This window comes from Lissotriton helveticus, chromosome 11 (genome assembly GCF_964261635.1).
Source record: "Lissotriton helveticus chromosome 11, aLisHel1.1, whole genome shotgun sequence".
Classification (NCBI taxonomy): Eukaryota; Metazoa; Chordata; class Amphibia; order Caudata; family Salamandridae; genus Lissotriton; species Lissotriton helveticus.
Genome location: NC_136072.1, coordinates 74,327,510 through 74,343,061, shown reverse-complemented (window position 1 = coordinate 74,343,061; position 15,552 = coordinate 74,327,510). Strand labels below are relative to the sequence as shown.

Genomic DNA, 15,552 nt, shown 5'->3' with positions numbered 1-15,552 from the left:
TGCCCACTTTGTCTCCTTCGCGGCCCCTCTCCTTCTTAGCATCACTTTCTCATGTTTGGACTCCTCCAATGCCCACCCTGAGCAGTCAGTTAACTGTTTCCCTGGATGCAGGATCGAGGAAGCTGCTTGTAGCAGTCTTGGATTAAAGTTTCCATGTAATTAGTTCCAAACCTGGCAGAGCGGGTTCGCAAAAGTTACCCCAACCCTGGAGATCATAGTGCTTCATGGACACCATTGGTGTACAAACTCTGGATTCCCTAAAAAATCTTGGACACTGGCTTGACATTTTTGTCCTGTCATTAAACCAAAGTTGTACAAGGCAGTTGTGCATGCAACGGTGACTTCTGAGTTTGGTTTTGAACAATAATGCTATTTTGCTCATTCCACTTAGACTTGTCCAGCCGAGGTGTTTGTCATGAAGTGGGAACAGGAAAGTGGTGTGGAGCTGAATGCTTCCTGTAAGGAACATCTCACAACAAGAGCACAAAAGCAAGTGAGGCTAACCTTTCCAGAGGACGATGGGCCAGGCAAGGTCAGAGGGAAGCTCCCTAACTTAAAATGAACCCACTGTCTCCTCTCCTTCTTAGACCTCAGTCTCACCCACTACCAATGAACCCTAGACTGTTTTGGGGCAAGCTCTGTAGTTCACATCTGCTATCAGTGCTCTCCCACCAACCTTCATCTCACATAGTACTGGTATATGGTAAGCACAAAGATAGAGTGCAGTGTGGTTACAGCCACAAGTGTCATATAAGATCCACATGCATCCTTTACCTACAAAAGTAAGAAACAGACACCTTTATCCATGTTCCTTAGAGATGGGGGAAGTACTCTGTTGTAGGGGAATGACAGAACAACTTTTAAAAACGTGAGAGACGCCAGAAGGAAACTCCCACTAGCATTCAAAAGACAAAAAAATGACCCCTCCTATTGTAGTATTTTCACTACCGCTACTGTTAGGACCGTGCAGTTGGACGTGCACATGGTAGTCACACTTTGAAAAGAAGGTGTACCTCAATGCACCCCTCTAGACTAAAGAGTTACTTTCTAGGTCTCAATACTTGTATGAAAGTGCATCCAGTGCACACATATGATTGTTGTGTGTACTGAGACAAGGTTTGAAAACTACAGCTTGCTATGGTGATTTTGAGACATTTCTCTAGTACCTCAGTAGAAATTTGTCTGCGGAAACGAATAATTTCAGTTTCCTCCAAATTCATTTAGAGAAGCGTTGAGCATTTACAGTTATGCGAGATCAAGAGGCATTTTTTTAGAGCAAAGGTGTCCTCAATAGAAGACATTTTTAAATAGTTCTGTGCTTTGTCTGCATTCACAAGAATATGTATCTCTCCTTCGCCAGTTGTATAATCCCATCTCTGATTATACTTACAGGAGCGCTAAGGTTGGTCCGGGTAACTCCAGGTGCCAGTGAGTTTAGTCGAATATTCATTGGAGATAATTCCGATGCCAAAATCTTGGTCAATCCAGTAAGGGCAGTCTTACTGACACAATAGGGGCCTAAAGTCTGTTACAGGAAGAAAAAAAGAAGCCCAATTTCAACTCACAATCTGTGATTTCTACACAAAAATGAAACATCAAGATGCGCAGAGTCAGGATTTCCATTCTGAAATATATATATATCGAAGTAATAGAAGGGGAAACATAAATTGGGTCTATGTAACAAGAAACATTGTGAATCAGGTCCCTTGAAACTAAAAATAGATATTACTGACTTACTGAACTTAGAGCCTCATCTAGAGTTTGGTGGTTCAGAACCCCTGCATGAAATGACAGAGCTCCTGCACTGTCAGACTTGTGGTCCCCCTTCTCATTTAGCCAGTCGAGCTATTGGAGTTCTTCCTGCAACTCTACTTCTCTGTCCCGTCCAGGGCATATGCACCACCAGCGGACCAGCCAGCTGAAACTGGAACAGCAAGGCTGACAAAGACTGGTACACCACTCTCAACACCTATGGACCCAAACACAGCAACAGCCTCACCATAACCATGAAGAATTTCAACAATTTTATCACCTCCTGCACTGACTCTCGGCCACCCTCAAGCACAAAAGTACAATACATTCCAGACCCCAGGGCAGTTGGTACATAGAGGGGAACTCAGACTGATGAAATGCAATGGCAAACAACTGGAGCCCAAATGGAGAATGATCCAGGACAATGTACACAGGAACACATCCAAATCCACCCTGTGACACTACTACCGGACCCGGACCACCAAATGTGCCACTCTGGTGTACTGTATCATTGCCAAACCAACAGAAGCAAATACATCTTTTAATTGCAGAAGATTCCACCTCACTATCGCCCCCTCCAACTCAATCACTCCCTCACAGGACCTATGCAACATTCTCTTTCAATTCTTCAGCAACAAGATCACCGCCTTTTACAGAAGGTCCAGCCCACAACAGAGCGAACAGACCTCGCCAAACACCTCCCGATCCTATCCAAAGAAGCAATGCTCTTGGGGAGAGGAGTGGAGTTGGCCTAACGGCTAGGGCGCTCGACCTCGGACCTGGGGATCTGGGTTTGAGTCTCGGTAACGACGCCAAAACCTCCTGTGATTCTGGGCAAATCACTTAATCTCCCCGTGCCTAAAATGAAAGTAACTGGAAACGTAACTGGAAACGTAAAAAAATGTAACGTAACTGGAAAAATATGTGAAGCGCTCTGATACCTGATTCGGTTCGGGTCTAGTTCGCGCTATATAAAACTCTGCAAAAAAAAAAAAATGCTAATCACTTAGCCTGTGATCACCTCAGAAGAAATGGCTGCCACCATAAAGACCTTCCACTTAGGGGTCCCATCGGACCCCTGTCCCAACTATGCCTACTCCAAAGGACTGCAACCCATCAGCACCATCCTCACACCCATTCTGAATGGCTCCACCTCTTCTGCAACCTTTCCAGATGCTTGAAAATTGCACGCAATTGTCTTCCCTTTGCTGAAAAAACTCTCTGGGGACCCTTCAACACTTGCCAATTACAGACCAATCTCCCTGCCACCATTCCTGAACAAAGTCTTAGAGAAAATCATCAGCAGACACCTCACTGAATACCTCAGTAACCACCAAATTCTCAATACCACTCAGTCTGGTTTCAAAAATAACCACAGCATGAAACCTGACCTCTTTCATGCCATAAATGACATAAGGTTGATTCTGGACAGAAGAGACACAACATCCCTCATCCTCCTGGATCTTCTACAGCATTTATTCCAGTCTCCACCCCATCCCCATCGAAGGCCTACACAACTTCGGAATCCAAGGATTTGCACTCTGTTGGATATGCTCCTTCCAGACTGGAACAGCCCAATCAGTCAGCCTAGAACTATACAACTTCGATTTGGCCTCGGCGGAAAACTACACTTCGCTCACAGAGTGTGCGTAGTTTGCGCAACTACATGCAACGCGAATCGCACGTAACACAGTGCAAAAACGCATAGCAGGCATTTTTTGCTCACTCGCGGTCCTCAACGCCAGGTTGGCGACCGGAAGCGAGCAAAATCAACATCCCTGCAAGACATTTTCCTCGTTCGCGATCGGCAACATCAAGTTGCCGATTGCAAACGTGGAAAATAAACCTCCCGGCGAGATTCTCAACCCCAGGAGGTCAAGTTTCTCATTGCGATTGGTTGCGTATGCTCGCGACCGCTCGCGATGAGAAACTACCTGTCCGCGTTGAGAAAGCTGCCACCCAAGTACAAGTCTACTTGAGCGGTAGAAAACGAACGCTCGCACTGTGCATGATGCCGTTTGCAATGATTGCACAGTGCGGACAAGCATCCGGCACTGTGCAATCATTGCGAACAGCATTTTCCCTACCGCACTACGCAGTTTGTGTAGCTACGCGTAGTGTGCGCAGTGCGAAGTACACTTCGTGTCCCTATGCGTAGTGCTAATATGCGAACTATGCCCAGGGTTACCTTGGATGCCGCAACCTTATCTACGAAGTAATGCAAGGATCCTCCATGAGCCTGACCCTCTTCAACACATATGTGATCCCTCTAGCTAATATCTTCCACTCTTACTATATCAATGTCCTTTCCTATGCCAACAACAAGCAGCTCATTCTCTCCTTTCTGGACAAGACACCCAGTACCCAGATCAAGTTCAGTGCCAGCATGACTGAAATTGAAACTCTCTGGGGGCCCTTCAACACTTGCCAATTACAGACCAATCTCCCTGCCACCATTCCTTACCAAAGTCTTAGAGAAAATCATCAGCAAACACCTGACCGAATACCTCAGTGACCACCAACTTCTCAAAACCACTAGTCTGGTTTCAAAACCAACCACAGCATGAAACTGACCTCATTCCTGCCACAAATGACATAAGGTTGATTCTGGACAGAAGAGACACAACATCCCTCATCCTCCTGGACCTTCTACAGCATTTGACTCAGTTTCCGCCCCATCCTCATCGAAGGCCTACACAACATCGGAATCCAAGGACATGCCCTCTGTTGGATATGCTCCTTCCAGACAGGAAGGACCCAATCAGACAGCCATGAACGTTACACCTTGGATGCCGCAACCTTATCTACGAAGTTCTGCAAGGATCCTCTGTGAGCCTGACCCTCTTTAACACATACGTGATCCCTCTAGGCAACATCATCCACTCATACAATATCAATGTCCTTTCCTATGCCAACAACAAGCAGCTCATTCCCTCCCTTCTGGACAAGACACCCAGTAACCAGATCAAGTTCAGTGCCAGCATGACTGAAGTTGCGCAATGGATGAAGAGAAACTGTCAAAAGCTGAACACCGACAAGACCGTATTCATGATCTTTGAGGCACAATACAGTGAGGCTTCACCTGGATCATCATTGACAGCAAACAACATAATCACCCAAGTCAATGCCGTCACCGCCTGATGCTTCCCTACCCTGAAGATGATTAAGGAACTATGGAAACATCCTCTATGCAGGGATCAACAAAAAACTCACCAGAAGTCTGCAGACCATTCTGAACTCAGTGGCCAGAATCACTCTCAACCTCCCATGCCACACTCACGTCACACCACACCTGAAGGAGCTCCACTGGCTTCCCATTCACAAACGAGCACAATTGAAACTCCTCACTCCATCTCTGAGGCACTACATAACATTGGCCTGGCAAATCACAGCAATCATGTCTGATTTCTCCAACCTTCCAGACACCTTTCATGTGGACTCCTACTTCCACAAATGTCACGCATTCGTAAAACCAGAGCTGTCAATAAAGCGTTTGTCTATATCCCTCCTAAAGTGTGGAATGATCTGCCGCTACACAGAAGAGCCTCCTCCTTACGTCTTGAAATCCACAAAAATCTTAAGACCCGGTATTTTGAGTAGTCCTACTAGGCACTCACTGTCTCTAGAGTCACACCTACTCAGTGCCAGGATACCCTCCAGGGTGATAGTGAGCTTTATGTATCTGTATTACATAACATAGCATATTATACCACCTGCAGCATCTAGGGCATAAGTATTCTAGTGTTCATGCATGTCTTCTACTCCTGTACAATTTCTGTTTGGCTCAGGTATATATTGGAGGGAATGTATGTTATTATATGTGGTACCATAATACTGTATGTATATCCAATCCAGAACAATGGATAAAATATAAATCTTCATTCATAAGGAGTAATGTATATTACCGCTATATCATCTACTTTTATATTGTATTTCAATATGTAGTTTTTTGGCATGTACTCACAATTTAGGTGGTCAAAATAATTGTATATAATGTATGTGCGCTCCCCACCCTAAGCATAATCATAGTACTAACCCTAGTACTAACTCTAGCCCTAATCCTACCCACAGCTCTAAAGCTGACCGTAGACCTAATCCTGCCATGCTCCTAAATTTAGCCCTATGTCTAGCCATAAACGTATCCCTATCTCTAATGTTAACCATAGCCCAAACCCTAGTCATAGTCCTAACCCTACCTCAAACGCTAACCTTAGCCCTAACCCTAGCCATGGTCCTAATTGCAGCCATACATCTAGCCCCAAAACCTAACATTTTCTCTAATGATAAGCCTAGCTCTAACCCTAACCATATTCATAGTCTTAACCCTACCTTGAATGCTAACATAGCCTACATTTTAACCCTGGCTCTAAAGCTTTCCCTAGCCCTAACCCTAATCCTAGACTAACTTTAGCCAAGCCCTCAGCCTAGCCGTACTGGTTACCTAAGAATGATCCTAATACTTACCTGGCAATATAAAAGCAGATGAAATAATTGCAGACAATAATATGATTCCAAGTGTCTTTGCTTCTGTAATATTACATTCAATATTAGAGTGAAGCACCACTGTTGAAGGTTGGTTTCCATCTCCTGCTACTTCAACTGATTTGTGCTTGTGACTTAGCAATATGCAAATTCATCGTCAGTCCTGCAGTCACTGTGTTACAATCTGCATCAAACAGCATACTTTCCTTGTGAAGAGGTAGACTGTTGCTTTCTCTTTGAGATAAAGCTCTTTACCTTGCAATATGTAAACCCACCCAGCTCGGTTATACAAGACCAATAATATGAATATGTTTTTTAAGTTCTTAGGTGTATTTCTAAGGTGGGATTTAGTGTAGGAAGATGTTGGTATTTCTTCTAAGTTTTAGATTTTTGATAATGGTGGTATCTTGAATTCTTCTTCCACTTCTTGGATATGGCTATCCTGGCTGATGAGGGCTGAAAGCCCGAAACCAGTCCTAGGATGCTTGTTTCCAGTCCAAGGAGGACCTGGCTTGGCAGTTCGGGCTGGACTGTTCCCATGGGGCACAGGGTCAAGACTGATTTGCATATGGCTGGGTTCAAACTCGAATGGCATGGTGAGCAAAAAAGCAATGGATTTATGCCCAGATCTCTGTACTGGGGTGAATGTATGACATTGTTCTACATTCTGTCCATCAACTGTTGTTTTTACATTTGTCACCCCGAGTGCGACTGGTATGCTCAGACGTGAGTCCCGTGCTCTCCATGCCACTAGAATCAAGCTATCCTGGCTGATGAGAGCTGAAAGGCCGAAACCGGTCCCAGGATGCTTGTTTCCGGTCCAGGGAAGACATGGCTTGGCAGTTCGGGCTGAACTGATTCCATGAGGCACAGGGTCAGACTGATTTGCATATGGCTATGTCTGAACTGGGGCAGTGGAGTGAGCTAAAGAATGATGATGGATTAAATCCAGATCAGTTGACTGGGTGTGAGTGTTTGATTTGCTCAAACGCTCCGTCCATCATCCCCTTTGGTATCGCTTTGTTCGCCCTGAGTTGGCAGGGTATGCCCAGACGTGGGTCCCTTGCTCACTCTGCCACTGGATTCAAGATATCTTGGCTGATGAGGGTTATGAACCCGAAACCGGTCCCAGGAGGCTTGTTTCCGGTCCAGGGAAGATATGGCTTGGCAGTTCGGGCTGGACTGTTCCCATGAGGCACAGGGTCAGAAAGATTTGCATATGGCCATGTCTGAACTGGGGTGGTGGAGTGAGCTAAAGAATGATGATGGAAATATGGTTCATATATATACATATGTACATATATATATATATATATATATATATATATATATATATATTAAAATGTATCAATGTACTTGATTTTATATATATTTGTTACAATTAATCAATTTACATAATTATTAAACAATGTAATAATTATCAATTTAAAAAGGTATTTATTTATTAATTAACTTCCCACACTGTACCCCTACAAACCTAGCAGCCCACATTTATAATATAACTAAATAAAGAGGTATGGCACAATTTACAACATTTACAAAATCGATAATCAATAAACTAACTATTTAACAGTTAATATTTATTTATTTAATAATTATTATTTTTTATTTGATGTCCTACCCTATATTCCGAAAAACGTAGCTACTCACAACTAAAATATTACTCAAATAAATCAGTATTACCTAATGTACACAATTAAGTATTAATTAAATAATTAATAATGAATGAACTAATTCATTATTACTTACTTTCCCACCCTATGGGGCTGATTACGATTGCGGTCGGTTGGACCGCCATACGTTGCTGCAGCGGTTATTAGACAAGCATGCCATGGTCTGACTGCCGCATTTCGAGATGACCGCCTTGCTGGTGGTTGGAAAGTGCTCCATATCACGGTGGCTTGTGCTGTGGTCAACGAAAGGGACACAGCAGAACCCACCATGATACTGAGCACCCCCTGCATGTCCATGGACCGTGTGCCATGCACCATGTCGTGCATGGCACACGGTGCATGGATGTGAGTGGGGACACTACATGTGAAACATGATTGAGATGTGCCCTGTTTGAGGGCCCCGATGTCCCTTGCTGACATTCTCTTCATGGCAGTCTTCCCTCCTTTAAAAGGCTGTTGCAATGGGATATCGTAATCCCGACAGCAGTGCCTGCCTCTGCCCTGCCGCAATTCAGGAACAGGACTCCGAACACTGCCCCGGTGGAATCTCAGATCCTGTTGGAGGCAGGCGTTGGTCTTCTCTCTGACCGCTGTGGCTCTGCCTGCTGGAATTGTAATCCGGTGGTAGGACCATAGGGCTGTTGGACCACCACTGATGGCCTCTTGGTGTGCAGGCTGACCGCCATCGTAATCAGGCCCCATATCCCTACAAACCCAGCAGGCTTCAAATAAAATATAACTAAAAATATACTTATTACACAATTTACATAATTCATAATCAATTCAATTAATATTAATACATTAATTATTATTTTTTATTACAAATTACTAAATTATCTTCCCACCCAATAACCCTACAAACCTAGCAACCGCTACAACACTATAAATTATTATTAGCAATTAAATTAAAAATCACTTAAAATTACAAAGTATATTCAAATATATTATTGACAATTATATGAAGAATAATAACACATAACATTAATACACAATCTAAAACACATTAAGATAATAAAAAATGATATTTTTCTAGGTCTGTATTATTGAAAATTACATTAACAACAATAATGTTCTTAACAATGATATTCTTTACACGAAAAAAATTATATACTTAACTATGATATTTCTGCATCACAATATTTTCCCCCGATATTTCTATCTCCCAATATTTACAACTCTATATTTGGTCCAAATAACCTTTGCTTGTTGCCTTTTCCTAGTATACTCAGAGTCTTTTGGTGCCCCTCACCACATCCTAATAGGTCCTCTGGGGCTTAGAAGTCTCCTTCTGTGGTTGCTTGGGCACCTGGAAAAAGTTTTGAAACTTTTGTGGAAATGTTTGAAAACTTTTGTGGAAATGTTTGAAAACTTTTGTGAAAACTGTTTGTTTGCATCAGATTCACCCCCTCTGAAAGGCTGCAGCTTAATATTCTGTTTTGGTAACTGGAAATTTTTTCAAGCAAAAATGTAAAAAGCTCCCCAGTGTCAATGGGGCTAATCTGTGGCAGTTATCCGTTAATAGTCACTCAGCTGCGGATACAATTTAAATTTTTTCCCATGGAGAGACAGCATTTTCTTTAAAAAAAAAAGGACAAATATCCTTTTTGGATTAGGGCATTGAATTTTATTTAAAATGTTTGACTTCCAAACATTCACAGGAACAAAGCCACTTAGTCACATTGTTTATTTTCCCTGGGCTCCATCACGGTTGGCCTTAAATTTCGTCTTGGTTCTGGTGTACTGTGATCATTTACTACCATTGACTTTTGTGCTTTTTGGTGCTAATTTCAATTAACTGGCAGATGCATCAAAGAAAATACTGGGAGCAAATGGGCAGATTCTCAGAATCTGCACCTTTGCTCCCGGTATTTTTGCATTTGGGATGCATCGTCCCAAATGCAAAAATCGCAATTTAAGGAATCTCTAAGGGCCATATGTATCAACAAACTATTTAGCATTTCCTAAATAGCGATTTTTAAGGAATCGCTATTTAGGAATTGCAAAATGGTATGTATGAAAATAATCGCTATTTTTTAGCGATTCCTTAATCTTCCTTATTTGCGAATTCGCATTTTGCGAATTCGCAATTAAGGAATAATTTCCAATGCATTCCTATGGGCCAGGAGGCCCATAGGAATGATTGCGAAATAATTCTCAAATTGCGAATTCGCAATTTGCTAATCGCAATTTGAGAAATATTGCAAGGGTGCAGGGGTGTCTCAAAGACACCCTGCTGCACCCCTGAAATGTACATGTGTGTGCATATGGCACACATACATGCCCTATGGGCATGTGTGTGCATCACATGCCACCTTAAAAAATGCCAAAATATGCATTTTTTGAAGAATTCGCAAATTACCATCAACTAAAAGTTGGTGGTAATTTGCGAATTCTTAACCATAATTCGCTAGCCAAAAATGGTACATACATAGCATTTAAGGAATCGCAAAATTGCAATTCCCTAAATGATATGGCAAAATAAGGAATCGCACAACTTTGCAATTCCTTATTTTGGGACTGTTTCATACATCCCAAAACATGCAAAATGGCCGTTTGCGAGTCGCAAAGGCAGAAATTCTGCGAATTTCGGCCTTTGCGATTCAAAAACGGCTTGATACATATGGCCCTAAATTGGGATTCCTTAAATTGCGATTGCATTTAAGGAATCCCAAATTGAGATTCCTTAAATGCAATGCATGAAAGTAAAAAAAAATAGCGAATTCGCTAATAGGGGGAGCAAATTACCATGAAGTTGGACTTCATGGTAATTTGCTAAAACTTTGAAAAAAGCACTTTTGTGCATTTTTTAAAGTTTCATGTTGCGCACACACATGCCCTTAGGGCATGTGTGTGTGCAACATATGTGCATAGATCAATTTCAGGGTTGCAACAGGGTGTCATTTTGACACCCTTGCACCCTTGATATTGCATGAGCAATTTGCGAGTACCTACTGGTACTCACTAATTGCTCATGCAATCTCCAATACATTCCTATGGGCCTGTAGGCCCATAGGAATGAATGGGACAGCATTCCTTAATTGCGACAAGCAATTTGCGAGTAGCAATTAAGGAATGTTAAGGAATCGCTATTTTAATAGCGATTCCTACATGCATAGGCTTTTGCTATTCCTAAAAAGCGATTCCTTAAAAATCGCTATTTAGGAATAGCAAAAGGCTACGTTGATGCATCTGCCAGTAAATCTTTAAAAATTCACATCCCTGTCTGTCTATGTTGCATTTTTGTTGTGTTGATGTCATTTTCATAATTTAGTTTGGGACTTATATTGCTTGGTATTTGAACTTTATTAATGTTTTTGTACTGCATACATAATTTACACATTGTCCTAAGTTAAACTTGTTTGCTCTGGGCCATTGTTAATGGGGCTTGAGCTCAGATTATTTTAGTGACTGTAAGAATTTACCTTTGCTGGAGTTATTACTGTTCCTTAAGGTGCTCATATGAGTCATATGGAAAGAGGAGACAGTTTCCAAAGAATTTGTGGTATGAATGAAGATAGATAATGAATGGCAAGATATATGATGGTCTTGAATAGATGTGCAACGAGGGAATGTGCTTATCAATATTTAGGGTGCTCCTGAACGAAGCATATAGATTGGGTTACCAAGCATTTAGTCTTCTTATCAAACCCTAATGCAGTTATTTTAATTTGTAAGAGTACTGGATGGTAGATGGTGTGAGTGTGTATTGCCAAGACAGCACTACATCCAGGAGAAAGTCCTGAGGGCTTATAATCACTTTTGTTAACATATAATTGGAGGAATCATAATGCCAAAATGTTGTAGGCAAATCCCACTATTAGGAGCATGATCACAAGTGGCCTGAGTCAGATGTGATAATTGTTGAATCCAATAAAAATCCAACACTAAGGTGTTCGGAATTCATCAGATGTCTCATTTATCACATATTCCTAGTTTTTTGGGAATATCATGTTATGCTAACTACCGTAAACGTTTCCCCTTTAAAATTCCAACTGGTTTGGACTGCCAATATGTAATTAAGGGTGAGACACAACTCAGATTTTTGACCCCTACGCAAAAAGGATTTTGCACAGTTGTCAGAAAGCACTAACCCCCTCATAAGCAGGGCCTAACAGCTTTATTTAGAGTTTGGTGAATGGGATCCACTGTCACAGTTCCCTTTCCTGTCCTTCTAAACCCATAGCCACTAAATACACTGAAACATACTTACTGGGACAAATGAATAGGCAACTGTGGATGAAGTTAGGACAATGGATCCACTCCTGCAAAACAGAGAAGTGCATGATGGTAAGGTCTCTGTGATGTGTGTGTGTGTATTCGTGTGTGTCTTTATGTGTGATTGGTTGTGTGATTGTGTGTATGTGTGTGTGTGTGTGCATCTATGCATCTTTCTTTAATTTATTTACATGTGCTCATATATTTTGGGGGAGACTTCCAAAACACTTATTTAAATTCATACAAATTGTGTCTACATCATTACATTACAAGTTTCAAAGTCACCTTCTTTCTTTATATTTATATATCTGTAAATATTGACTCCCATGATTTATCTATATATTTAATGTGTATCTTCTTCAACCTTTCCTCTAGAAACCATCAGACTTAAAATAATCATACCGCTGAGCGACAACATTGTAACACCTCAATATCAGATTTTGTTTCTTCATTCACCAGCTTTCTGAACCTTACCCAATCTTCTGCATGTGAGGAAGGACCTGCTTCACCAACAGGAACATCGTGGTTACATTTGTGTGCAAAATCTAAAACCACAAAGGAAACAATGAAAGGGGGACAAATACAGATTTTGAATGTGTATTTTTTTTAATTGGGTCATGGGTCAAATCACTAGCCCTGCTCAATTGGCTGATTGGAGATTACTGCTTGCAAATTGATTTTACAATGAGTTGAGGAATTCATTATGCTTTTGCCCTGGGCTTTTTTTTGTACCACACAAAATATATCATTACTCCGATCATGAAGTGCACCTGCAAATACAATATAAACATCTCTATGCACTTTTCAGCACATTAGTTTGCAAAAACTATCAGTAACATAATTTGCACTTTTAACCCTGCAACTTAGTGAGACATTTTAAAAAAATGCTGGGAGAATGACTCCATTATTGTTTTACCTCCAGGTATTGTAGTGTAGTTCCTATTATCCCAAAAGGCTCTGCGCATTGGAATAATACCTTCAATAGTATAGGCCTAGACCAGACGTTAACTAGGTCTACTACTGTCGATATTAGACTTAAAGTTTTGGGCTTGCCAGCTAGCTCAGAGTTCACTAGAAACTTTCTCGAATAGGCAGGGAGGAGTTGAACCTCCCTGGATAGACAAGAAGGGATTTAGTTTCTGACAACCATAGAACATGACAACTTTGCTCTCCCCTAATCAAGAGTGTATCTCTAGAGTCGTGTGAAAACAAAAGGCAATTTATTTTACTCAGTCAGTACGTGCATTCTTAGTCTCACCAGATTGTAGAGAAAAGGAAGAGACGGGCGTGTTCAATAAAAGATGTTATTTATTGATCAGTCTCTTTTCTCATACAAGAGAAATGGATCGATATTATTGCAATACTTATGGTTAAGTAAAGTGCATACATTAAAAGCAGAAGTATAAAATAATACTGTAAAAACATTTATATGGTTTCTAAGCCATATGAAGGTTTAAAATGAATAAAATAGATACATACACATATACATTTGACTAATCGTACTCAACTGGTGTTTCTAACTACGCCTACCCCAATGTACCTGACCTAAGCCTAATACATGGGCGGGAATGGAAAGTAACAGTTTAAGTTAAGTTTGTTTTGCCAAGTGACTGACTCAAGAATTCTCTGCGAGGGGTTATTCAGTTCTGTACCTGGAATTTAGGATGAATGAGGGATGGTATCTCTCGTCTCTGGTCTCGATATTCCAGGCTGCCTGCGAGGGCTACCCGGAAGCGCCGGAGCTGGATTTCTCGGCAGGAGAAAGCAGCGTCTGCTTTTCAGCGCGTCAGGAAGGCGGGGCTGCGCCAGCGGGGTCTGCTCTGCTCTGGGCTTCGGCAAGTCTGGCTACTCCGATCTCGTCACCACTGCGTGTGTTTGCATAGGGCAATATTGGTAATATTTATACCTTTAAGGTGCCGAGATTGACGTAAGGATGGACATAGATACGTCAATAAGGATGTCATACGACCTGGTCGTTAGCACATTCTTTTGCTGAAGTTCTCGATGAAATCAAAACAATGGCCGCAGGGTTTTTCCTAGGTTGTCATAGGTTTGATTTGTTTTGAGAACTCCGTATGCCTTATCAGGGGCTGGAGGAATATCGCTTGTCTAATTAGATGGCAAGCGTTATGACCTAATCAGATAACACGTTCCTGTGCCGTAGTGTGGCTTAAGCAGATAACGGTTTCTGCATCATGGGGGTTTTCTGCATCATGGGATGGCTGCTAGTTAACTTGTTAACCAGAATAGGGTCAGGAATAGGGGGATCGATACAGAACCTATAGGAATACATCACACCCACTCCACGCTAACTATGGACATATTTACGAATCTAGGCATAGTAAAACATACTGTAGAGTATTGTGTATACCTTACCACCCCAAAATACATAAATGCATTTTGAAATTATCTAATATACGAAAAAGGGCAGTCACATGTATTATATGCACTCAAGCTGTAGAATAATGCTAAAGTAATCACGCATATCTATACATTATCACTAGTTTGTATATGAGAATTTACACAGGAAATGGCTCTTAATACAGAAAAAAGGTTCGAGACCATTCCATCACAGAATAAAATATTTATGAACATACCAGCGGGCAGCTAATGTCTATAAAGTATCTAAAAATAGAAATTTTAGTTCTCTAAGAATAGTTCTTACTTTAAGCAGAAGACAAGTGTCCCGAAAAATTGTAAAAATATTCTGGGGCTGCTGAAAAAATTGCTGTCCGTGAACTGTCGGGAAAATTGTTCATGTGACTTTATTATTAAAGTTGAAGGCCAAATTCAGGGTGTTGGGAACGCCGTGTGCTAGCTTGCTCAAAAGTCTCTATTTCTGCTCTGGTGAGAACATCATATCATTTAGACTGTCGAAAAAGCTGTCAACAGCTTCCTGGGAGAGTTCCACTAACTCGGAAAAAGGTATAACCATGCATTCGTGCGCATGATTGTCTCCATTGACGTTTTGATTAGGATTGCTGACAGAAGGTCGTACCTGATCGATGCTGCTTTCATCTTGAACTTCACTACCCCTTAATCGTAGTGGTGAAGCTTCCACGAATGCCGTCATCAGGATTGGTAGCCGCTGAGGGCAGCACAAAGCATGAGCCTTTATTGGACTCAACAATGTTTCTGCATCCATTGGCGCATCCGATTGTAGCGTCAGACAGGTGTCTAACACGCAAGCTTCTCCGCATAGCAGGCACCTTAATACAGGTAAAACACATCGATGCCACATTGGTCGAAATGATAGAAACCAAGTCATGTTCAGGTCTCTAAGCCGGGATAGTCCCAGGATTTTTGATATCCGGTCCCGGTATCCAATGGCTCGGATCGTTTCTTCCCTTGTCGCAGGTGTTTTGTCTGTGACACGGTTTGCCATAACGAAAAATTAGGACCAAGAATAGGATACCTGCAATTAGTCCCA

The 15,552-nt window shown here is 41.6% G+C and overlaps 1 protein-coding gene across 3 annotated transcripts in view; it reads right to left on the bottom strand.

The window, feature by feature from the left end:
• The window catches only part of LOC144791099 (dehydrogenase/reductase SDR family member 4-like), a 194,971-nt gene that overhangs the window by 67,739 nt on the left and 111,680 nt on the right, over positions 1-15,552 (bottom strand). For all 3 annotated transcript variants that reach the window (XM_078665757.1, XM_078665756.1, XM_078665758.1), the window contains 3 exons: positions 12,597-12,667; positions 12,118-12,169; positions 1,391-1,525 (listed from right to left, as the gene is read on the bottom strand). In XM_078665757.1, coding sequence (XP_078521883.1) covers positions 1,391-1,525; positions 12,118-12,169; positions 12,597-12,667 — 258 coding nt within the window. The remainder of the gene's footprint in view (positions 1-1,390; positions 1,526-12,117; positions 12,170-12,596; positions 12,668-15,552) is intronic.